Source organism: Lathamus discolor, chromosome 5 (assembly GCF_037157495.1).
Source record: "Lathamus discolor isolate bLatDis1 chromosome 5, bLatDis1.hap1, whole genome shotgun sequence".
NCBI classification, from domain to species: Eukaryota; Metazoa; Chordata; class Aves; order Psittaciformes; family Psittacidae; genus Lathamus; species Lathamus discolor.
Window position 1 is genome coordinate 8,955,036 of NC_088888.1, and position 26,370 is coordinate 8,981,405.

Consider the following 26,370-nt stretch of genomic DNA (forward strand, 5'->3'; position numbering starts at 1 on the left):
ACTCACACGTTGATGGATGAGGTTAAGAAGTATGACTTTCATGTGTTAAAAAAGGCTCGTGGATTTTATTTCATGCCCAAAAAAACCCCCATAGATAAACAATTGCCTTGCTCGGAGAGCTTTTCCCTAGGATTTTCATCCCCCCAAATATCTGAGTGTAATTTGCATAACAAAGTATTTTATACTTACTTTAATTCAAAGGTTGCTGCAGAAGAAGGCAGGAAAGAACAAAGGAGGGAGGCTGAAACGTTTTCATTATGCTGAAGCAAAATATTAAGACATGCTGAAATATGTGTATATTAAGTCGATAGGCTGCAGATACTGCAAAGGAAATGTTAAGGAGCTGCTTCACTGTGTGTCTGACAGAGTTTAGTGAGAAGCTTTGTCATTTTCTGGTAAGAAAATGCAGAATAGCCAGGTCCTCTGTGGCCTCATTTTATGTGGGGTGATCACTTTGTACCTTGATGGATTTTTCATTACCAAAGCCTTCGGTGTGAAATTAAGCATTATGCACTCCTAGGACCCATCCTGTTCTGGCTGCTGAAGCAGTTTTAAAAATGTAAGATCAATTAATAAAATTAATTGGGGATTAAAGAATAGTAGCTTGAATAAAGTGCTTCTAGTGGCTGAGTATATGATTTGAGCACCCCAGAGGGTCTGGTCTGAAGAGGTAGTTTGTCCATTGCCTGTGCCTTTTATGTCTTTGCTAGACTGAACTAGCTTTAAACCTAAACCCTCCCAAAGCCTTTGATACTTTGGCTCTGAGGTTTTGATTTCAGGTCGGAAGCTGTCCATTAATATCACCAGCATTGCACAATTGCATTTCTTTCTAATGAATCAAGCTAGGAAAATTTAGTTTAGCCAAGCAGGAAGTATTATTAAATGGCCAAAATACATGCAAGGGTGATTCAGATATTTCTGCTTTATCTGCTGCTTGGGCTTTTGAGACTACTTGAACATTGCATTTTCACACCCTTCACTTATGCTGAATGGTTATAAATTTTTCTGTCGATCTAAGTTTTTCCTCCTTTGCTTCCAGATATTAATCTGATCTTAAATAACTGCTATTCAGAGCAGACCCCATTTGAATAATGTATTATGCACAATAATTCAGAAAATGTAATTGATTGCTTTTAGCATATATTTCTATAACTTTGACTTCATGGAAAAGAGCAGTGGAAGTACCTAACTGAATGCAGAGATATAAAAGGGTTTTCTGAACATGATTAAACATTAGTAACAAAAAGTATTTTTCCACTCCTAGTTATTAGAGTACATCACTATGAGTAATTTACAAATCTTATTAGGCTACAGTAAGCATCAGGCAGTTTATATTCTGGTTATGAACAGCATGCATGAGCTGAGCAGTAGGCTGGAGAGCTAAAATGCGACTCGTGCACGTTCCCACAAATAATTGCTATAGCAACATTTTCAGAATGTCTGAGATCTGCCTCCCTTGGGTTCACACCTGAAGTTTTCTTTATGGTGAAACAAAATGCCTTCTCAAGTTGAAAATAGTCTGTAATGGGAGGGTATTGATGGCATTTTCTTTTTCTTTTCCCAAGTAATTAAATTTCAGATGTTAAGAAGTGTAATGGAACATTAGGGGAAATCGTTTGCTGTCATAGTGCCCATTTGTCATGAAATTCAACATTGTGTGGCTCCCTCCATACAACTAATCTCTGCAAATTGGTGTGATCAGGTAAAGCAATTCTCTGTGGGCAGTCTCACCTAACTTGTGGAGTTTTTCCTTCTCTTCCTCTGAGTGCTTAGATGGTACATTAATGTTCTGTAAAAAATCAATCAAAATAAGGTTTTGCAGTTGTTATTTCTCTTATTTCACATTGCTGCATGTTGTGATGTAGGCTGTGTCTCTGCTTAGTAGGGGCTCTTTGACTCACAGCACTGAAATACTGGGTTGAACACACATCACCTTTCTTGAGGGACACTAATAATACAACTTGCAGTTATGTAATTTGATTGATGAAGTTCTGGATTGCAGTTCCATATTTGTGCTGTTGGATAAAACTAACAAAGGATGTCCTGAATGGCAAAGGATGCACCATAGAGTAGCCATGGAGTCTTTGCTCTTTTAGTCGTGTAGTGTAAAACATTCATATGAGTCTGAGGGCTGGGTTTTTTTCCTGCTTGATAGCTTATCCAGGAGGAGAGATGTTAAACAGTGCTTTGCAAGGCAGCTCCTGCACTCCTGTCCATTCCAAGCAGCATAAAATCTGTTCCTCTGTGTTAAAGTTTATAATAGATACTAAAGTTCATGATACATGGGTAGCAGTAAGTGAAGAGTATTGCTTCATTATCATTATGATGAACAGAGAGCAGCAGATGAAATCATTTCACCCTGGGTCTTAGAGTGACACCATGAAGTCTGAACCATGACTGTGAAAGGTAGAGCACTGAGGGTAATGGAGGACTTTGATCATCCAAGCAGGCTAATTAGAAGTCTTTCAGCAGGGAGCCAAAGGTGAACAGTTTCTGAAAAATGGATCTTGCAGTGATATTAGGGAGAAGAGAGAGATCCAATGCCCCAAACGACAGACCTCAGGAGAACAACAGTGGAGGAGGAGCAGGAGGTTGGGTCCCTTGTGTAAGACCAAAAAATACCAGATGAATACTAAAGATGTGAGAAATCAGTGATGGGCAATGTGTGAAGGTAGTTTTATAGCTTTCTTCAGGTCTAAAAAATGTGGGGAATCTAGTGATTATATTTTTTTTTGTAAAGATGTTGAAAAAGAGGAAGGAAAGAAAAGAACAAAACACCTCCTTGCACTAAGGTACTGTGCTACGCTGCCAAAGGAAAAGAGACATTATCAAAGCTTGTTCAGACTCATAAAAGCTTAAGAGACTTAACATGACCCATAGGTGGCTGTCCAGTGTGAGGAACTCAGGGTGTGCCGAAAGTGACAAATGGCCTGGATGCTCGATGTTGAACCAGTGGGAAAAGGACAGAATATGTCTTACCTAATTCAGATTTTCTCATACACTGGTCTGCATTGTTTCAGTTGTGCAGTTTGCTCTCCTGTCAGCAGCACACAGCTGCTGTTCCAGGGAAGACAGCTAAATCTGAATAGTGTTGCTGCCATTACATGTGTATTAGATGTTTGACCATTTCAGCTCCTATAGATGCACAGAGTAAAACCATGGACTGGCTGGAGGTGGCTTACACTGCCCTCCAAAGCTACGGAGAAAACATCTGGTATTTTTCCCCCAGCATACATTTATCCATCTGGGAGGTATCCCACTTTTTATTAACTTCATTCATATCACAATAACATTCCCATATAGACATGACTGACAGACTCAGAGAGTTTAAGTATAGCCTTTCCTGACATAGCATGCCTATTTAGGGAGCCAACTGAACATCTTAGCTGCACCCACAATAACTTCTAATCTTGCATCCAAGTTTGATTCTAGATCTTATGAAATCCTTTTTAATTTTAAAGAGGAACCTTACACTGTCTGTCTGTGCTCCTATCAAATGAAATTTCCTTGCTTTTATGGTGTAGTTCAACAACTGAAATTACAAGGTCTTATGAAAAGAAATCTAAAAAGATAACTTACAGGCTCTTGCCAGAGAATGGAAAGACACTGTCAAAATATAACACAATACTGAATAGCTGGGGTGTGCATGGCTGGTTAATTCCTCAGTTTGCATTCTATTTTTAATTCTCTGCCATATTCCTAGTAATTGCTCATAATGTAATAATGCAGGTGAAACATCAGACTTTGTGACTTAATCATTTTAACTTAGATTTTTTGGGTTATCTCACAACAGCAGTGTCTTTGGAGCATGTCTCAGAAGCATTCCATGTTGCAGTCGGAACAGCGATTAGTGTGTAGCCTTAAGTTTCAGATACTTCCCTAATGGTTTGGGCTTTCAGTTTTAAACAATATCACAAAAAGTGATGGGCCAAATACACAACTGAAGGGTGAACATTTTGCTTCTCTGGAACTATATAGCTTTACACCAGCTGACATTCAATATGTTGTTATTAATCTGTACCAGCATGTTATTAAAGATGGCATAGAATTGTGCAGGCACAAGGCATGTGTGAACTCCAGCAGACTGGAGTTCTGGCATCCCCTAATTGTTGGGTCTTTGTTCCTTTTCACACTTTAACTTTTCCAAGTCGAATGTTTTGCATGTGGTTTTCCCAGTTGCTTTGAAAACAAATAGCAGAAACGTATTCCACTCTGCATTATCAAACCGATGCCCTGATGAAGTGTACAGCTGGCACAGCTGGAGCCTGTGGATCCACCTTGCAGATCTCTGAGGCTGAGATAACAGTGATTAGTGGGCGTCTTAGATTTGTGTCCTTTAAGATGATGGATCTTCATGGAGTAGGCATCTGCGGAAAAGTTGAAATCTTTGCTAGAGCTCTTAGCAGAGAACTGCTGACAGCGGGTGGAAAGCCGAAACGTTGGTGTCTGTTCTGATGGTTAGAAACCTCTTTAAGTTTTCCTGCCAGTGGCTGGGCAGCATCCTTTGTCCTTAGCCCAAGCCTCCACATTGCTCTTTTTAGTTCTCCATGTGCCACTTTGCTGATTAACTCTTTATCCCCCCATCCTCTCTTCTGTCTGTGATCCCCCTCAGCCTTTACAGTAACCACAGTGTTTCATTTCTCTTCCCAAATCCTTCAGCAACTTATCTCAAGTTACCTTTCACACATTTCACATGTGGGTTTAAGCACTAGGGTAGGCGCTAGCACCTAGGAGAAGTATGTTACGGGTCCAACAAGGAGCATCTGCAAAGAACTTAAGATACACAAAAATAGAATCACAGAATCAATCAGGTTGGAAAAGACCTTCAAGATCATCAAGGCTAATCATTCCTCCAGCATTGCAAAGGCCACCACTAACCCATGTCACTAAGGGCCTCACCTGCACAGTTTGTGAGCACTTCCATGGATGGTGAGTCCACCACTGCCCAAATGAAAATGCCTAGCAGTGGGGCCCAGGAGAAGAACGGTGAGGCAGGTTGAAAAGTTCATGTTTCAGCTTTCTGCACAATTACCAGGCCTCTCTGTGCACTAATATTAATACTCTTGGAGAATGTTTCTATTTAACATTGGTTGTCAACAATGCTAAGAAAAAAAAATTGAGGACCACTTTGGCTTTGAGCGTACACTTGAATCTCATGAGTTTAACTAGTAAAGGATATAAATAGAATGACTGTCAAGCCTCTATTCACAGGACAGGTGTTTCTAAAAGCGCCTCTGAAGCCTGACACACCTGGCTAGAAGAATAGACTCATCACAGAATGGTTTGTGTTTGAAGGGACCTTAAAGCTCATCTAGTTCTAACCCCCTGCCATAGGCAGGGCCACCTTCTACTAGATGAGGATGCTCAAGGCCGTACTTGTACGTTCTCTGCTTTTTATTTTTCAATAATTTTTCATGATTACTTAAGAAAATTGAAGCTTGGAAACAGTTAATGGTACACAGGTTCTGGAAGGGTAAATGGTGTTCTCTGGAGCACGTGTCAGACCCTCAGCAATCACCTAGAACATCTCCCAGGCATGCAAAGCATTGCTGCTTTCCAGTAGCACAATTCTCACCTGAATTTTGAGTGCCCTTTGTTAAAGAGTTATGAAATAAAGGCATTAATATCAAACCCAAATACCTCTGTGACAAATGGACACTTTCAGAAACTATCTAATTAAGTGTATCTCCAAAGCAGGGGCTTTAATGGAACTGTTACTTTAATTGCAAGACAATTAGGCATTGTCTTCTTCCAGTGCATGTGTTGCTAACCCTTGTTAGTAATAATAATTTGCACTTGCAGAGTGAAGCTCTGTAGGACATTTCTTGGACCTGCAAAACTAGTAGGTTAGTTCCTCAGTACTTTTCCTGGTCCTACCAATGTTGCCTTTTAAAATATTAAGGTAAGGAAATGTGGCAGTTTTTTAGTAGTGGAAATGCTTAATATTTTAATAGGCCATATTTCAAAGACAAGTTTGTGGGAACCCAGCTTAAATTTTCCTGTCCCTGCTTTGGGTAAATCTGTGTAAAAGCTGGTGATAACTGAGTGATAAAATGTGACGCAGGAGCCGATATCTAGGAGGGAACAATGTGCCCTCTCAGCCCCTTGAAAATTTAAATTGTAGTCTTTATTATAAAAGTCAAGGAAGGGAAGTGTTGGCAGTGGAGCTTGTGCTCATCAGTCCTTCAGGAGAGGAAAACTAGGGTTGGGAGAGGGGTACTAGCAGGTGCTTACCTGCTCTGATTTAAACTAATTTGCCTTGAGATAAGATGTGTTCCAATCATAGAATGGTTAGAGTTGGAAGGGACCTTAAAGATCAAAATGAACTTGAAGAACTTGGTATGGGTAAGTCAGTGATAAATAGAAGATCCCATGCTTTCTCTTTATTGTCTTTCTCCCTTGTCTCTTGCTGGGGCAAGATGAGATGGCTGGTTTACCTAAATGGCTAAAAAGCAGCCTGATGGTTGATGCAGTTTTCTACATTCCTTCTAAAATGATTATATTGTGCTCTGTGGTTCGAAACAACACAGGAAAGCTTTTCCAGCCTGAAAATACAGTGAGGGAGAACACAGGCTGCATGTTAGTTGCAGGAAGTACTCCTTGTAAGGGGTTTTCTTGCCTTCCTCTCTTTCAAGACCAGCAATAAAATTCCCCTGGATATCAGTGGAGCAAGATATTCTTGTGTGGCACAATGTAACAGTCAGGGATACTCACGGTAAGGAAAAATTCCAATACTGTGATTGTATAAAAAAGATGGAAGTGGAGTTCAAGACAAGTGCCTTTCTAACTTTGCTGTATAAGGGGATTTTCAGAACTAAATTTATCATAGAATCCTAGAATTTCAGGTTGGAAGGGGACCTCAAGGATCGTCTGATCCAACATTTCTTGCCAAAAGCATGGTGTAGCCAGGATGGCCCAGCACCCTGACCAGCCAAGTCCTAAAAGTGTCCAGCATAGGTTCCAGTCTGTTCACCAACTTTATTAAGTTTTGCTAAGAATCATCTTAAATCATGTGATTAAGCTGAAAAATAAGAAACAGCCTATGTTACCAGCTCACTGGTCAATTAAAAACAACCCCAGCAGAAACTCACATAGTCGTTTTGGTGTTTTAATAATGCTGTGCCTGGGTTTTCTGAGATTAATACAAATATAGAAGGTCTCATATTGCAAAAATTCAGCAGGCTCTGTACATGTGATTGGTAATGCAGGAATATAAATTAAATGGTTTGCTATCACTGTTCTGACGTTGCAGTTTTAATAAGCACAGTCTCTGGGTTAAAAAGAAAGAGAACCTGCACAAGTCTCCACTGTGTCTTGTGAGTTCAGAATTAATGGAGACCAAAATGTTTCCTTCAGCAAAAGGGATGGCTAAAAATAAAATTATAGCAGAAAATACAAGCGTAATGCCCAGAAACATTTCTCTCAGAGGCAAAATCATTTTCTTGCCTAGGAGGAAAGAACAGGATTGCGTTTCATCAGTCACATTCTGTTCCATATATTTTAGGCTGAGTACAAATGTAAAAACAAAACAAAAATTGTACTGTATTTTTGTTAGTCTGTAATGAAGTATGGTGTTTATGAGAGAAGAACATGGATGTTCTGAAGAGAGTCTCAGAAAGAAAGCACAAATGACTTTTAAAGAGTTCACAGGTTACCTATCCCTTGTTTTCAACCTATTTTAGTTATCTGAGGGGAAAAAAGTGTGAAAAAAGGTAAGTTGAAAGAGTCACAGCACAGCTTCTTTGGATCAGTATGAACTATGACAGAAGGAGTTGTAACTGCAGAATGAAAATTACCCCAAAAAATTATTTCTGGAAGCAGAAATGTTACACCACTGTGAATCTAAAAGTTAGATGAGAGAGAAATAATGTGATGATTAATTCATTCTTCATCCAAGCCATGACAGCTTTAACAAATGGCACAGGATAAATAATATACTAGGCATTAGGCAATTAGGTGCCAGTGATTTCTTTGCTGGCATATCAATATCTACTTTCTATGTATGTTAGAATAGAAACATAGAATGGTTTGGGTTGGAAAGGATTTTAAGATCATCCAGTTCCAACCCCCTGCCATGGGCAGGGACACCTTCCACTAGAGCAGGTTGCTCCAAGCCCTGTCCAACCTGGCCTTGAACACTGCCAAGGATGGACCGTGTTCTACTATTTTGAGGAAGGAACTCAAATGCTGGTCCATTCCTCTGGCATTTCAAAACAAATTTAGGTCTTTCTCAAAGGAAAATGTGCACGATGCTGACGTGACTCCTCATGCAGCACATGCCATTGGGTTTTTCTGACAGGAGCAGGCCTTGATATGAAGGGTGTGAAAGATGAACAGTTCACCCTTCATTGCAGCCAGCATGGGTTTGAAGCATTAGTCTAATGTTCATGGTAAACATCAGTAGTTTCCTTTATAAATACCAAACCCTGTGCTATATCTTAAACCTCCTTCCTCCTGCCAAGAACTGAGAAATGGTAACTGCCATCCTTGATACTCTCTCACTGTGTGGTTGCTGCTTGCTTTGCTTCCAAGAACCACGCCTAGTGTGGGATCAGCTTGTTTCAAGAAGGGAAGTCCAAAATAGCCCTGGGTGTATGCAGTGAGTGTGGTGTTATATATCTCCTTGCGAGGCCTTGAAATAAGGAAGAGTGGCCACTTGAAAATATATTCATGGAGATGCATGTGTTTAATTAGTTGCCAACAAGGGAAGGAAACAGGGAGGAAAAAATTTCCAGAGAGCAGCTCCCAAGAAGTTTTACAAGGGGACAAAAAAAAGTTATATTCATGGATAAAATGAACACAGGATTTGGTTTTGGCCTATATCTGTGAAACTAGCATTATTTATCTGTTGTGGGAGGTAAGGGGCATGACCTGATTAGGAAAAGATTTGGATTATTTCCTTATTTTTAATTAGTAATGCATTTACTTTTGAAGATGAATGCAGAGTGCTGCTGGCTAGCTGTCCAGGTAAGAAGCTGTAGCTTTGCCAGCATGTGGATTTTCTCAGCTTTGCTTCTGTTTTTTACCAGTTGAGACAAATGGCTCTAAGACTTTGACCAAAGTAATTAGCTTCCAATTTGGAGCTTAAAGGAAAGCCATGCAGTTTTGTTGACATTATTGTACTATAAATCCTTTTCTCAAATATATTTCTACTACTTGTAGTAATTTTGCCCATGAGAATTTAGATGTTTGGGAGGAGAAGGAGGGGAGCTGGAGAAGTAATACAAATGCTGTTCTGCATGGAAATAATACTGTGGATTTTAAGGTTGTTACAGGGAAAGATAGAATTTGTGTAGTTTATGTAGAGAGGTGGAGGCCAGAACTGAGGTTATTCTGCTTTGCTGTGTGGGGCATCTGTCTTCCCATCACTGCTGAGATTTGGGGACAGGGGCTGGAGGTGGCTTGCAGGGTGCTGAGGCATCATCTTGAGCTTTTTACTGGCACCTCAGAGTATAATTTCTTATTGTGTTTGGTTATTATGTACTAAAGGTTTCTGAGCCCAGTGTCAAACGCTGACCGATTCAAGAAACAACATGATGGTACTAATTAGCTGAGAGCCAGTTTTGAGGAAGTGTTTCAATTTTCAGTTACTGTATTTTCACATTACAGGGTAATAATATGTCAGCAGTTAATAAATATTGTCTATGTGCTTGAAATATTAGCATTTTAGTATCTGTGCCCAGCAATAACAGTTTTCAGTAGGATGGAGATGATAAAATGCCTTTTGTTTGTGGGTGGACGAGCAGTATTTGATGCACATGTACTTGCTTGACCTGTGGCAGGTTAAATACAACTTCAGAGGCAGTTGTCCAAGCAGCATGTCATCTAGAGCTGCTATTCCTGCTAGATCACTATAGCATCTTTCTCAGCAAACTGCCTCATGCAATGGGAGGTTATTAACAGCTGGAAGAAGCTAGCTGAAGGGTACAGCTGGTTAATGTGACATATTTGAGTTTCTTTCTACAACTTTGTCTATAACCAGTCATAGAGATCTGTTTCACACACAGAAAATCAAATATAAATTGCAGAGTCTTGGCTAGAAAATTCTGCAGTTAATCCTGTCCCCCCAAATGAAATTTGATTTTTTTCCACATGAACTCCTCTGTGATTTTTCACGCTCTCTTGGTTACTGCCAGCATTCCCATTGGTTTAGGTTACTTTATTCCTCCCTTTAAAAGAAAAATGGTGGTGGGGAAAGGAATATATGCGAGGGATTGGGTTTTGGGAAAATCTCTCCCTGCCTCGGAAGTTGGTGTGTCCAGTGCAAAAGTACAAACTGACTGCTCTAAGCTCCCTTCTGTGAGCGTGGCATGAACAGCATCTTTAAAGCAAGGTTTGCCACAGCTAATGAAGAAGACAGGAGTGTGTATCTGCTGTTTTTCCAAACCCTTTTTTTTATACCATGGCTCTGGCTATATCTCCTTCTGCTAAGCTGAAGCAGCCCTCTGTGTTTAAATACCAGTTGTAGCTGATTCTTTCTGAACCAAGTGGCAAGTATTTGAGTAAGCTTTTATTTTTTTTCAGGAGGATGAATGAAGTAATGCAAGCAGAGATGATAACCAAACATTTCAGAAAAGGGGAAAGTAGAATTGGAGGTTTAATTTCCTAGTCTTCAATCTGAACATATGTTTTCAGACATTCATTTGCTAATAACATTCATTAAATTCTTAACCCATTAATCTTCACATAATCAGATCTGTTGATACCACTTCCCTTGTATCTGGCCATCCCCCTTTATCACCTCATCAACTTTGCTCGTGTGACCTTACCATGAATTTCACACTTTCTTTGTTACATCCCCTCTTAACACAAGCATGCTCTATCCTCCTGTGACTTAACCATCAGGCTTGTAGTGCTGCCTGCCTCTTCCTGCGTCGTCCCTGTCCGGACAGGGTTTTAAATACACTGAGTTTCCTCGGAGAGCCTCCAGGCACCATCTGTTCCCAGCATCTCCTTGGCTAGTCTTGGGATCCTGACTGGCTTTTCTCTGCCTTCTGTCTTCCTGACCTTCCTTCCTGCTGTCTTGGAGCATTATTTTGGAGAATTCACTAGATCAGAGCCTACGTAACCACTAATAGCATCCTCATCTGACCCTCCTCACCCTCTGCTTCCCTCTCTCACACTCGTTGCATCTGGTCTGAAATCAAACTGTAGGCTCCTCAGAGCAGAGCCTTTTCCTTCCCACTGCCTTTAGCACCAGCACAACAGTGCCTGGCTGATACCGTTAAGTGCCAAAGCTCTACAAATAAATAAGAATAGTTTTGATTACACAATTGAAGTTCTCATCTAAAATAATTTAATCTGTAGTCTCAAGTGGTTATGCTGTTTATAATTCATATAATAATTTAGGACTGTTAGTTTTTAACTATTGTGTAATTTGGATTTACTTGCAGTTCTCATGGGATAAAGTATATTATTGAACAAGAAAGGAATAAACTATATTCAGAGTAGCTGTAGGGTGCTATGATTTAAAGGAGAGCTGGTGGAATACTACAGGAGAAAATATGCAGGATCCATTATACTCTTAATGAATGCACAATTCAGATTGCTGATTTAATTTTTAGATCATATTTCTTTGGTACCCTCAGGTACAAGAGGCTTCATACATAAAACCCAAATAAGAGGGTATGTCTTTATGCCCAGTCATGCAAAAACTGAATAATCAAAAAAAAGTTACTCTCCCATATTGTTTATTCATTTGCAGTTACTATTTTTAATGACATAGCATTCAAAGAGCACTGTTAGAAAGGCACAACCATAATCAGTGCCACCAGTTTTTTACCCATGGTAGTAACCTTTGAGGCAGCTTGATATTTATCCATAGCTACAGACTGTCACTGTGTTTAAGCCATGACTAGAGCATCATTTTTTGATCTGGCCAGGAGCTTTCTTGAAATAGTCACCATTTCCTTCCTCAGGCAAGGTGGCAGATTGGTGGTATTTTAAACTCTGTCTTGGCTAAGAGACAAATCCTAAAGTCTTTATTTTTGCAAGCAGACCTGACTGATGTAAGCAAGGGTTGTATCCTTGAATAACTGTCGGGAATGACATGATGCAGTGACTTCTAGCTTTACAAAATGTGATTATTTTTAGGTCTATTTTTTATATGGCACATTAATTGTAAGCTTTTTCAACCTCCTTCTGAAATGTGAACAGATGTCCAACTTTTTAAGATGCCACATATTACAGTGGGCTGCATTTTAAGTCGTACAACCACATCTGCAGAATGAATCAGAAAAGCTCTGAAAATAAGCAGAGAAAAGAAGATGCAATCAAAGGAAATTCTGCCTGTCCTTCCAGGTTGTACATCTGCTATTTTAATATCCTTTTTTTTTAATCTGTTATAACTAGAGTATCGCTACTTAAATGAATTTGAACAACTCACCCAAGAGACACTCTAATCCAATCGTGTGTTAGGATGATACCAGTTGGATATTATCCTATTAGGCTCTCTCTGTAAATAAGGGATTTTCCACTGACTTTTAAATCTTTGATTAATGAGAATGCTCGAAGCAGTCTCCTGTAAATTAGCCATAGTGCTAGCAACAATTGCAATTCACTTAGGAGAACTGATTCGGTTTAAATCTTCCCATCCAAATTAAAAAGCATGAGGAAAAGACAATGTGCAGTCAGTAAAACATATTACTTTACCTTGCATTATTTATCTGTACCCCATGGCTGTCTGAGATCCTTTTGTCTAAATGCTGCTCTCCGTTGAGGTAAATTCCCATCAGTCCAAATTCTTTGGGAGAAAGAACTCCGGTAGCTAGCCCATAGTATTCCTGTAATTTATGGATTCTTCATATTCTCTAGAGTTTTAGCTAATTCTTAATCCTATTTTAAATTGTGCTAAGCAGTCCAATGTCTTTCATTTTAGCTTGGTCATTGCCATCTCATTTGCCTTTCACAGCTCCTTTGCCTTTTTTCTGATTAAAATATGTATGAGTAGAGGGAAAGAGATATTTGGAGTTAGAGAAAGGGGGGATAAGGGGAGGTTGTGACACATCTGTTAATTATTCATACTTACACTGGAATTCTTCCTGACATATTTTTCACATCATCTTTACAGCTTCCCTTCCTATTCAGATACTGATACTTGATTTATTGCTTGCCACAAGATTAGTTTCATAGCTACTGTTGACTTTGAAACATACATTATTTCCTTTAATACTCTCAGACATTAATGAGGTCTTTCTTGATGTGCTATATTCACATTTATTTAAGATAACTTTTCATTTCCATACTCATAATATACTTGCACTTTTATCAGTCAAGAACATCCCTTTGTTCTTGTAGAAGTGTGAATACTCTTTGCATAGATTGGAATTAGTGTCACTTTACAAAAGACAGTTTTGACACTCCCTCTTATAAGTGACTGAGCAAAGTACCTCTCATACGTTAAGGTACTTAAAGTATGATTTTCCCATAGTTATTTTCTGGTAATTCTTAATACCCTGCAAACTGCACAAAAGTAGAGTTACTTAAAGCAACCTCTGACCATACTATCCTGTATCAAGAATAATCATGGACACTGCAATAATTGTATAAATCGAACTGATCATTTCACCTCAGTTCGCATCAGGGTCGTTCATCCGTGTATGCACCAAAGCACCCTTTAAAAAATTCCTGTTAGACCAGTAGATCTCACAGACCGTCATTTCTTGCTATGACTATACGTATGTATGTGATCCTCTCTGTTAAGTGGTATTTGTGTACAGTTCTTCAGTGATCAATTGGTAAAGGCTCAGACTTCTGGCTGCAGGTCATAAAAGTATAGTCTTCTCCAGTGTTATGGGCAGAAGGAAAAATATGACACTGTGGTTTTACTGAGTACATTGAAACTGTTTGGGAGATGCATGATATCTTTTTTTACACTTATTAGTTGTGGGGTTTACAGTATAAAGTTATTTTTCTCTATGTGCAGGCTTTATTGGTTACCTGGTTACTTATTTTTTCTTTAGGAAAAAACCTAGGTGCTTTCCCACAAAGAGACTAAGATACTGATTTTCAAACTTAAATGGCTGTATTCTGGCAAAAAGAAAATGGGTATTAGAAATTCAAGAGGATGTTTGCAGCTGGCTGTTGTTATAACTCTGTTCTTCTATATGGCAGATAGAATAAACAACTTGAGCACCTTTTCTTGGTATTTTTAACTCTGATTGCAAATCTGCCAGCTAATTTTGGCATCTTTACAGACTTTTAGAGTGGTTTCCCCCAGCTATAATTTTTTTTCTTCTCTAAAGAAAGATAATTTTTGTGATTATGACATCAGACTATGACAGAACGTAGCTGTTGTCTATAGCCTTTTTGGTTACCTTCAGCAAGTTACTTCTTTCTCTGATGCCTCAGTCTTCTACCAGTAAAATGTTATTATAATAGGCTTTTCTTTGTTCTGCCTCACATATTAATGAATGTGTCCCCGTATCATTTTCCTACTTCACACAAGTGCTGAAAGCATATGTTCATTAATATTCTTGAAGCATGACAAAGTAAAGCTTATTACTGTAAAATGCTTTGCTTTAAAACTTCAGTTAGAGTAATAATGATAAACAACATTGGTTAGGCTTTGGCTCTACTGCACAGAAAAATGTGGTTTACATATTCAGACTTAAACTGATGAAGGAAAAATTTGATGTATTTCCTCCTCTGTACTCATGGAGGAACAAAATTAAAAATAACATTTCATATACACCTAAATGGGTTGTATCTCCTCACTGGCATATGTATCATATAGGAATCCAAGAACAGTTTTTTCCACGCTACTTGTCTTTCAGTTGCAGCCTTTTTATTCTCTCTGTGTATTTCCTTCAGTGAGGTGAACAAAAGCTTGAAATGGACAGTTATGAAATGTCTTGCCTATAGGAAAAGTTTCTTCATAACGTCATTAGTAATTGCTTGAGAAATGGCCACGAACATGACAGTTTATATTTCTCTGCTATTACTTCCCTTAATAACTGTGGGTATTCATACCACATTTCCAAATGACTGTTCTCAGGGGTGGCTTGAACAAAAGGTATTTCATTTTGTGGGGTACAGATAGATTGTCCCAGTGTTTCACTGGATATTGCTTGTTCTTGCACTGTAAGAAACCATAGATAGGAATCCCCAGTTTATTTTCTTTAAGGCATGTTGTATCATTCATCCCCTGGTTTATCTCTTTTGTCTTGATTTATTTGATTTCTTTACACAAAAAGCTGTCCAAGCTCATTTGGACAGATGTTCCTAGAACCCCTTGGACCCAAGCACAGCACTTGGGCAATAGTTCTTATTTAGGAAAATCGGATGATACTTTCTAACACTGCATGTATTTATTACTGTTTTCTTGCCTTGAATTTCTTTTCATTAGATAGTTTTCAGCTCAATGAGAGTCATATTTGCTTCTTTTCCCTTTTTTTAGCTCTACATCTGAGAAAGCAAATGCAATTACTGGAGAAAACCTCACTTTATTTCTGACAGTTTTAACAGCTTCAGGCAGCTCAGTATTTTGAGGGGTTTTTTTAGTGCTCTCAGTGTTTTCATCAGTATCATAGCAGAGATACTAGAGATAAAGAGGGAAGATCAGCAGCCCCAATGTACATAATCTATCCTTCTACCTTCTCTTCTTATTACAAGAAAATATTAACATGTTTAAGTGTCTGCACTGGATATCTAATATAGTTCTGAAAACTGACAAGTGTGAATTGGAAAGCGAAGTCCATTAATACGGAGCTGGAGAGTGTCACTGGGGCATTACATATGAAATCTGGAATGTTCTGCGCTTTGCATATATCTGAGCAATAAAAGAAATGCCAGGGAGAATCTTACATGTTCATTCATTAAAATATTTGACTTTTATTTTCTTTGCAGACCACAGATGACATCCTGGTGGCCTCAGCTGAATGTCCTAGTGATGATGAGGACATTGATCCCTGTGAGCCAAGCTCAGGTGGGTTAGGTTAGTCAACTTTTTTATTACTTTTATTTCATATTTGCATGCTCCAGTCCCCCAGAGTCCCATCTAGCAAGATAGGCCTTTCTGGAATAGCAGGGAGAAGTTGAATTGGGATCTTTCTGCATGTGGCAATGTCAGCAGAAAGGGAGAGTTTGCTCTATGTTTTTCAAAGACAGTGGGAGTACATCAATAGTCATGATCTAAGCAAGGTTATAGCTTGACCCAGCACCAGGGGCTGGACTGGGAGGGGCATGCTAGGGCTCCTGCAACTGTGTTGTTGTGATAAAGAGGGGACAGCTTCATTTGAGAGAAAGATATGATTCATCATAGAATCATAGAATCAGCCTGGTTGGAAAAGACTTTTAAGATCATCAAGTCCAACTTGATCATCACACTTGTGCTCCAGGCCCTTCACCAGTTCTGTTGCCCTTATCTGGACCACTCCAGCACCTCAATGTCTCTCCTGTAGTGAGGGGCCCAGAACTGAGCACAGGATTTGAGGTGTGGCTTCACCAGTGCCAGTGCAGGGATTGTTTGTGCCTTAAGTATTTCCCCCCAGATGAGATAAAAGTACCATATTTCAAATGTCATATAATGCCAGTAGAGGTCACTTTGAATTACTGTTTATGGTATGAAATACCATATAGACATAAACTGCACCAGTCTCAAATTTCAAATTTTTGTACGTTTTATTGTGTTCCAAGCACAGACTGTTTGGAGTATGTGCTTTAGTTCTGATGAGAGATGAAACATTTTGACATTCTAGTATTTTCCGCGGAACAAAATCTTTGTGGCGTTTCAGCCATGTCTTCACTACTTCCACTGAATAATGGAGATTTGATACTAATTCTTCTCTGTGATATTATGTCCTAGTTACCTTTATATTCAATGAAATGCCATAAAGCATTCTAAAACTCTGGATGTTTATCATAGATGTAAAATAAATGGGTGGTGAGGCACTGGAATAGGTTGCCCAGGGAGGTTGTGAATGCTCCATCCCTGGCAGTGTTCAAGGCCAGGTTGGACGAAGCCTTGGGTGAGATGGATTAGTGTGAGGTGTCCCTGCCCATGGCAGGGGGGTTGGAACTAGATGATCTTGAGGTCCTTTCCAACCCTAACTATTCTATGATTCTATGATTCTAAATGCAAAACTTGGTAATAGCAATCTGAGGAAATATGTTGCTGTATAACCTGTAAAAGAATCCCAGATAATCCCATTAATTACTCCTGCTTTCTTTGCTGGCTTGGGTTAGCTTTCACCTTTTCTGAGTGAACAGTTTGTGGCACCATGTATCTCTCAGTTTTTCTTCATTTTCTTGAGTTCTATGCTATTGGTAGTACACCTGCTGTCAGTTGGTTTAGGTCATTTGGTAATCTTCAGTACTTTCAGTAATACCTAATAGTAAAAGAATTAAGATCAGTCTGTTGTGCAGTAACATCTTTAGTTCAAGTGCAGATCTGAGAATTCTGAGAAGAAATTTGAGGCTAGTATATTAATGCCAATCACAACTAAGAGCCATCTTAGTACAACAGCCAAACCTGGGGCAGGAGATGTATCTACATAACCTTAAGATAAATGAAATTTTGCTTCAAGTATGGATGCATGGTTCCTTTTTCAAGCCACACAGCCTAATACACATATGCAAAAATTATTTATTTAGATTTAAATAAAACCAGAGATATTTATGTCTTGTCTCAGTGTTCGATGGACCTGCGGGGTGGCATTTGAGCTCTTCCAGAAGCTAGGGTATTCATAGATTTGATGGGGTTAGTTTCTTTTGCTTTCCAGTCAGAGGATTTCAGATCAGTTTTCAAAATGCCATGAGATGGAATGACCATTCCTAAAACTGAGCAGCAGCAGGTACACCCACACCCACCTTACACGTTCCTATATCTCTGAGAAAGACATTTCACTTGCAGAAGTCCCACACATCATGATCAAAATATTTAAGAATTGTGATAAGAATTCATTTTTTGAAAGTTTGAAAATGAATTTCCAGGATATATTTTTCTGCTTTTTCCTTCTCATTTTCAACTTTGTGAGTTTAACAAGACTGTTGTCCAGTGTGAGTCAGTGCAGTAGCTCCCATGGCTCTGAGTTCATTTATGCCAGTTGCTTCCATATTTTAGTTAACTTGGGCAGTGCTGTTCAGTAGATAAATTGGCATTAGATAATTTTACTTTATTTCATAAGGTAATTGTAAAGCAATACATTAGCTCACAGAATAGTTTGGGTTGGAAGAGACCTTCAAAGGTCATCTAGTCCGACCCGCTGCAGTGCACAAGGACATCTTCAACTAGGTTGGATTAGTTACGTGGCACTAAAACATTTCCCACACCCTGTGAGAATGCAGCTCTTGTATTAGAAATGTTTTTGTGTTGTCTCAGCCTTACAGCTTGCCTAAAGCTAATGTAATTCCAGAATAATTCTTCCCTGAGGATGTTTTCAGCTTCACCTCTGGGGCTGCAGTGCTCAGGTAGTCCTGGAGCCATGCACAGTCATGTAGCTGATAGGGGCAGGAATGGGGGGGTGAAATAAGGCTTTCTGACAGGTTACCATTTCTGTCCAAACTATGGTCCAGAAGAGGAGTGTGGATGCTAGTCTTCCTGCAGAGCACTGCCATTAGCTTTACAACCTGGTCTTCAGCTTTCCTGGTTTATTTTATCATACACTCAGCTACGCTTCTCATTTTTCTTTGAGGATGGTTTCATTTCTTGGATCCCAACTGCAGTTGCCTTTTAACAAAAGTATGGATTGGCACAGGAATTAAGTTCTTCATAATCCCAATTGTCTGAATCGTTTTATCTGTCATTCTACACATCAAAATGTCACTTGTCCTCCCACTCTCAACTCTTAAAAGCTATTAATCTTGCTCTTCATTGGCCTTGTTCTTCTCTCATATGTGAAACAACATGAGCCAAAGGGGTTACTGAAGTCATAACTTTTAGCATGTCTATTTCTCTGTAAGCTGGTTTAGTCAGAGTCACTTGGTCTTATGAATAAGCTTTTTCCATTAATAGTTCAGTAGGCAGTGCTCCATCCCAGTAATACTGCAGTCTCCATGTGGAGCTGAGCTACTCCTAAGGTAGGCTGGAACTTATGGGAAAGAACTCATGATATTATTGGCAGTGACAGATTAATGATTTTGTTTTCATTTGGGATAAGAGCTACAAAAGGATACATCCCTTCATTTAAATTCTTCCCATGGTTCAGTTCAGCTTTTTCCCATTAACTTCTTTCACAAACTAGAGTTGCTTCTCCACAGCTACTCAACACCCACACTAATGCTAGTGAAGCTTGTGTTTCCTAACAGATCTTCTAGGAGGCAGAATATATGATGATTAGGACCACGTTATTATTATGCTTTCACTTGAGAGGCCATAGTCTTTTTGGTCTTCTCAATCCTGCTAGATTCCTTCTCTTGCTGCCTAGTGATCAGTCAGCAAAGAGATCCACCCCAGCACAAGAGATGATGCTCTCAGGGCTCTCAGGTCAACATTTTTCTAGCAGGAATACATTTAAGTGATGGCTAGAGCCCATTCAGTTTTATTGACAGTCATAGCTATACATTTCCATGATGATTTCCCATAATACTCCTATTTCTACCAAAGTTCTCAGCTCAAAATGAAAGCCTGTTCAACAAACAGGTTGGATGGGGCTTGGAGAACCTGGTCTAGTGGATGGTGTCCCTATCCATGGCAGGGGGTTGGAACTGGATGAGCTTTAAGGTTCATTCCAACTGAAACCATTCTATGAAATAGTTTGAATATGGTAAACTTCTATATCACAGAAAATACTGATTATCTAGATTTTACTGATTAGTGAGATTTATGCTTAAAGTAGGGCTTCTTTTCTAGGATAAATATTTTTGTAGTGGCTAACAAGTCTTGGTCTGCCACCACCAGCTTTGCTTTCTCTGCACCTGTCTTCTAAATAATAAATGGAAAGATGCAATTTGCAGCAAATTTCATATGGGACATAAAGCCGTAGACCAGATTAGGAGCTGCTAAGCAGCAATCCCATCAACTTGTCTGGAACATAAAGTCACAAAAAAGATAATTGCAGATTTCATTGTGGTATACAAACTGCTAAATGTGCCATAATTGGATGAAGTCGTAACAAATTTATTAGCATGCAAAACTTAGTCAACATATTTTGTTTGCATTCTGTTTTGTATAGTAAGGCAGCACATATTGCTTTCACAGTCTCTCCACATTCCCCTCTCCTACTCTAAATACTAAAAACAACACAAAGGGTAATGTTGTGTTGAATATGTTCCTGCTTGTTGCAGGGGGTTGGACTAGGTGTCCTGTTAACATCCTTTCCAACCCAAACTGATCTATGATTCTATGATGATAATTATAATTAAATAACAATTCATGTTTCCTCAGCTTCATGTCATAGAGGAGATAAAAACCTTTCATTCTGTAGACAAGTATGAAAAATGATATCCAAACAAGTCCTTCTCAAACACAGGACTCAGCGAAGGCTTCAGTTAGAAATTAGGATGAAAACCATTCTTGACAGCCCCAGAAGAAATGGGATGGGTAGAGGTTTTGGCAGTCTTAAAACCAGGATGGTCACTGGTCTTGGAAGTTTCAGCAGAAGGCAACCTTCAAAGCAAAAAATAGGTCTTGTAGAAACAAATTTTTTTCAGGTTCAAACAAGTGTCTTTTTACCAACAGAAATTCATGTTGTAACCAAAGAAAATACTTCATCATCTCTTGATCAGCGTTTGTCTGGCAGCTCTTGGGTTCCACTTCCCAAGACTGTTTGACTGGTATCAGATCTTGTCCTGTACTTGTTCTGTAGGCAAACAGGATAAGAATACTGAGGACAGAGTCCAATGATGCCTACCATCTGTAGCATTGGTTACCTCTCTTAGCCCTGTTCTTGATTCTGAGAGAGGAATGGGATCAGTTATTTTCCTGCTTTACTAAGTAAGGACCAATAATTAGATAGGTGCTTGTGGGCTGATCTTTGAGCATGTGCTACTTTTCCCACATTTTGGTCAGGCTCATTGCATCACAGAAAACCAGCTGGCGATGGTCAGACTTCTCTGGAGCCAGTATAGCCAATGAGAGCAGACAAGCCACTACTCTTACACATCTTAAGAATCACTGCTTTGGGGAAGGCTTTGTCCTGTGAGCAGAACAGTATGGGGCTTGCATGCAGACTGCTTCCTGCTGTGTGATAACATGTACTGGACAAATGCAGATGGCTAGGAACCATACCTTCTCAAATTCTTTGTGATGGTTTAGGTTTGGTCCCAGCACTGATACCTTTTTTCCTAATGGCAGAGCTGTGAAATACATACTGCAAATGATTTATGCTTCTTATTAGAAGTTTTGCTCTTCTTTCGCTGCCACAAATTACTGCACTGTATTCCTGGTGCATCTGGCAGCAAGATAACATTGCAGTAGGAGGTAAAGTGACTCCTATAATTCATACATCGCTGCAAGTGCCCTGTTTAATGCACTACATGGAATTCATTGTGCAAGGAGCTGAAACAAAGAAAAATAAAATTACAGTTAGTTCATAGGTCTACTGGGTTTGTTATGGTTCGAGCCATAAAGGGAATATTTGTGCCTCAGTTCAATTATCCTGTAGCTCTATATGCATTTCCAGTTCTAGTAAGATTGCTGGTTTGTCTTGAATCAGCCTTTTAAAATGCTTAGCTGAAATACATACAGACGTGTCTGTATGAGCTACTACAGGGTGAAAATTACACTTTATTTACAAACTTTCTAAATGTTAGCACTTACCATGTCTACACATAACAGAACTGAGAGGCTTCAGGTTGAGATTATTTTCCTATAATTGAAGTTAAAAGAGTTAAGGTTATTGCCTCTTTTCATAAATCATAAAGCCCGCCCCCCTCCCCCCCCCCCGCAAAGCAACAGAATGCAAATGTTACCTTTTTCCAAATCACTTTATTGTGAGCTGAGCCACTGTTTTGCTGACAGACTGAGCTCTTAGTGGCTGTCTCTGTGAATCACAAAGATGGCATTTCTCACTTGGATTTGATCAAAAAAAGGAATTTTTTTTCCTAAATTATGTAAGAAAATGATGTTTAAGATTATAATTGTTCCATTGTGCCAGCACTGCTTGGCCAGCCCATTGGAACATGGGAATACTGAGTAGAACTGTAGCTTACCAGCCAGTCCTAGTGATGTTCATACATTCCCAGTGTTAGGAGCAGCTGAGAACGATAACATGCTGAGAAGAAAGGCTTTCTTTCACTCTGACAAATAATTTTTCAATAGTTTAGTCCATTTGGACTCCTCAGACGCATTCTGTGTGATTTTAATGGTAGTGGTGGTGTTCAGACTCTTATACATCCTTTCTTTGTGTAACCTCAACTGCTATGGGGGATTTAGGACTGACATGAAAAGATTTCAAAGTTTATTCTTTAAGCACACTCTAAGACAAATGCAGCTATTGTTAGCTATGCATGCTTTTTAAGTGCCAAACATACATAATTCAAAGAGAGGTTCAGTGCAGCCTAGAGATGACAGCACAGGCTAATGCAGGCACACTGAAACCAACATTATCAAAAAGCAGAATATAGGTGAAAACTGGGGAGCTGGATTTTTTACACTGGCCTCTGACTAACATATCACTTCTACACCTGAATACAAGGACACAATATCTGTGGGCATTTTATTGTCCATGATGCAGACAAGCACTGAAATATCTAGGGAGTTCCACTGAAGTCAGTGGAATATGACACATATCATCGTATGTATTTGTGAATGAGTGGAGTCCCTGGTTTGCTTCTCTGCATTCACATCCTAGACTTGTTATCACAGCAGGATCATGTGCTTCAGCTTTGCTTATAAATACCTTCAGAACTGAATCACAAGTGGTGTTTTACATCTTTAAAGTAAAGAAAAATAATGGAGCCTTCTTTCATGGGCCACTCCTTCAGGAGCTGTGAGTAATCACAGAATCATAGAATAGTTAGGGTTGGAAAGGAACTTAAGATCATCAAGTTCCAACCCCCCTGCCATGGGCAGGGGCACCTCCCACTAAACCATCTCACCCAAGGCTTTGTCCAACCTGGCCTTGAACACTGCCAGGGATGGAGCATTCACAACTTCCCTGAGCAACCCTTTCCAGTGCCTCATCACCCTCACAGTAAAGAACTTCTTCCTTATAACCAATCTAAACTTCCCCTGTTTAAATTTTAACACGTTACCCCTTGTCCTATCACTACAGTCCCTAATGAATAGTCCATCCCCAGCATCCCTATAGCCCCCATTTTCCTTGAATTATTGTTCGTAAAATGAGTTTCACATGTTGTGAATAAAATACTGTTTATAAAATGAGTAAATTTGGCTTAATGGCTTTAGGCTGACAGGAAGGAAATTCAAGTTAGACATTAGGTAGAAGTTCTTCCCTGTGAGGGTGCTGAGGCCCTGGCACAGGGTGCCCAGAGAAGTTGTGGTTGCTCCATCCCAGGCAGTGTTCAAGGCCAGGTTGGACGGGGCTTGGAGCAACCTGCTCTAGTGGAAAGTGTCTCTGCCTGTGGCAGGGGGTTGGAACTGGATGAGCTTTAAGAACCCTTCAAACCCAAACCAGTCTGTGTTCATATACACACACATATTTTTGAACTGTCATGAAGGATATTTGAATGTGTATATTTCAATAGATAAAGTAGTAACATTCATTCATTTAGATACCAATAATCTTTCTTTTCATTTATTTATTTGCTTTCTTCCCTTTCTTTCTTTTTCTTTGTTGCTTGCTTCCTTCCTTCCTTCCTTTAGTCTGTCCGTCTGTCCATCCATCTTTCATGCCAAGTCAGATCTCTACCTGTGTTCTGTAAGAAAACCAGCACTGACCTGTCAATTAGGACAGATTACTGCATCCTAAGAGATTAATTTGGTTTTTAGGTTATTCTGTAAACATTAGATTTACTGAAACCAATTAAGTGAAGCGAAATGAAAATTATGTGGACTCTTAAAACATATTCCACAGGTGGATTTCACACACTGACATTGGTTGAAAAATGCAGAAAATAAATAAATTAGTAATAATAAAACTGAGGTTTTTGGAATCAGTTAAGTAATTTGCTGCCTTGAATGAGGCTTTTTTACTGGTTAAATAAGGAATTTTAGAAGGGCAGGGAATTTGCTTGCACAATGGTGAAGTAAATAGCTGTCTGAATCTGGAACAGGTTCCCTTAATTTTCATGGCAGTATGCTTAAAAATCCTATATTAAAGGGTGTAATCCTAAAAATGGGTCTTTTGAATCAAGCGTACACTTAGAATCAAGACTGTACATAGATTATTGGCGTAAATAAATGAGTTGTTCTACTTTGAAATTAGACAATGTGCTGTTGGTGCCTTGATTAATGCAAGCCTGCTGTGTTCCTTGAGCTGCACTTCATTCTGGTTTGAACTGCTACATCTAGTGTATATATTTTCTTGCTTACTGTAATGTGGATACTAGCAATACCAAAACTATTTCTTGTCTCTTTGTAATGCATATGCATTGAATTTCCTCTTTTTGTGGTAAAACCCCCATGTTTTCTTCAGAACTGTTTATCATCCTTGTTTTTATGGACATGGTAGAAGACAGACAATACTTTGTAAAGGTATGAAAAAGTTTATAGGCGAAATACAGGCCTGAATTTACATAATATTGCTCAACTTTTATGCCAAGGCTCTGTCAGACCAAATCTGAACAATGTGACGTTAAATCAGGTCCTTAAAATCTAGGATTTTAGAATCATAGAATCATAGGATTCTATGTATCTCCAGATTCAGTCAGCTGTTTCGTTCACCACTGTGCAAGCAAATCCTCTGCCTCTCCAAAATTCCTTATTTAATCAGTCAAAAGCCTCACTCAAGGCATCAAATTACCTAACTGTGTCTGAAAACCTCAGTTTTACATTTACTAATTTACTTATTTTCTGCATTTTTCGACTACTGTCAGTATTTTGCTTTAACCTCTGCTACTGTTTGGAGGAAGGACCAAACAGAAGGATGGAAATCTGAGGCAGCCACCTCAAAACAGGGAAATACAGTTACAAGAGGTGGGAAGCTGGCTGCACTTCATGCAGGACACAGGGCAGAGGGCAGTGCTTTGACTCTCGGAATGATATGACACAAAGCGCTGTCTCTTCCAGCAGTCTTCAGCAGCTCAGTTTTCATTCATTCAAACAGGGGAATTACAGGTGTGCAAAAAACTTGTGCTTCTAGCTAAGCATCTGCAACACCCAATAAGTTCAATTAAAATGGTGTTACAAAGTAGTTGGTGTTTGCTGGCTGCAGTATATATTAACTAATATATCCACTTATATCAACTAATGACCATGTTAGTAGTGAACAGGGTTGCTCCCCCCACTGCCAGACGAAGGAGATAAGGACAAATAGTAAACTTCTTGCTGGTGTATTCTAGTGATCGGTACAGTGTGAATTTCATTACCTCTTGCATAACTAGTACTAAAACCACTGCTGCTAATTTTCAGCTGCTTGCTACCGCCTAATTTAAACCACGGTGGAAACACTGGAGTTTTTTCAGTGTGTGATTAGTCATTTGACAGCCTGCAGTGGCAGTGGAAAGCTGACAAGTTTGAGAACTAGGTATTCTCCAAGGATATTGATCATAAATGGAAGCAGGAAAAATTCAAGGCACAAATAACCTATAATGAATGAGGATGCATGTACCTGAAATAGTCTAACCTTAGGCTATCTCCTCCTGACTATATAAAGACCTGAATTAAACCTTGTTCTGCTGTGTTGACATGCTATTCTGGTCCATAGGTTTCAAAACCAGCACTTCCCCTGAGGTTAGGAGCTGTGGTCTAGATTTGGGACTTATTTTTAATATGAGCTGGTATAAACAGTAGATTCTGATCTACATACAGCACATGTTGTGAACATACCCTTTGAAAAGTTACAGAAAAGGGATAAATGAAAGGAAAGATGAAAGCAGCAAGAGTGTAAGAATAATATTCAAAAATAAGACAAAGCTTTATGGATATCTCTAACTTTTTTCCTCGTGCTAACATCAGAGACACCAGAATTCTGTTACAGAGTATGAGAGAAACAAAGAAAAACAAGGCAGTCTTAATCATTTTAATATTGTTATCATGAGAAAAAGAACATTAATTACATCGAATGTAACTTATATAAATCCTAAAGTCCATTAATTTTTCTCTTCCCACTGCCTGTGAAGCATATATGGTCTTGGCTCTAATACAATTCAGGCTAAGTGTAACTGTAGCTGCAAGCTGTAGTTGAGCCTTTCTTAGTGGGTGTAGTTTGGTATTAGTAGTGGTCACATATCCAGTGTGTGTGCATCTGTATTCTGGATGTCTTGAAAGCCTTCTTTTCCTGGGCACATTATTGACTTTGTCAGTAATGGATCTGACTTGATGACAGTATTTAGAGCAACTTGAATGCAGTGTGCTTTCAGCTCCAGCAT

General features: G+C 39.2%; 1 protein-coding gene across 10 annotated transcripts in view; it reads left to right on the forward strand.

Annotated features, from left to right (window-relative positions):
* NRXN1 (neurexin 1) overlaps positions 1–26,370 on the forward strand; it is a 541,621-nt gene that overhangs the window by 505,322 nt on the left and 9,929 nt on the right. For 8 of the 10 annotated variants that reach the window (XM_065679616.1, XM_065679620.1, XM_065679618.1 and 5 more), the window contains one exon: positions 15,847–15,934. In XM_065679616.1, coding sequence (XP_065535688.1) covers positions 15,847–15,934 — 88 coding nt within the window. The remainder of the gene's footprint in view (positions 1–15,846; positions 15,935–26,370) is intronic. The other 2 variants (XM_065679615.1, XM_065679624.1) reach the window with 1 other exon arrangement.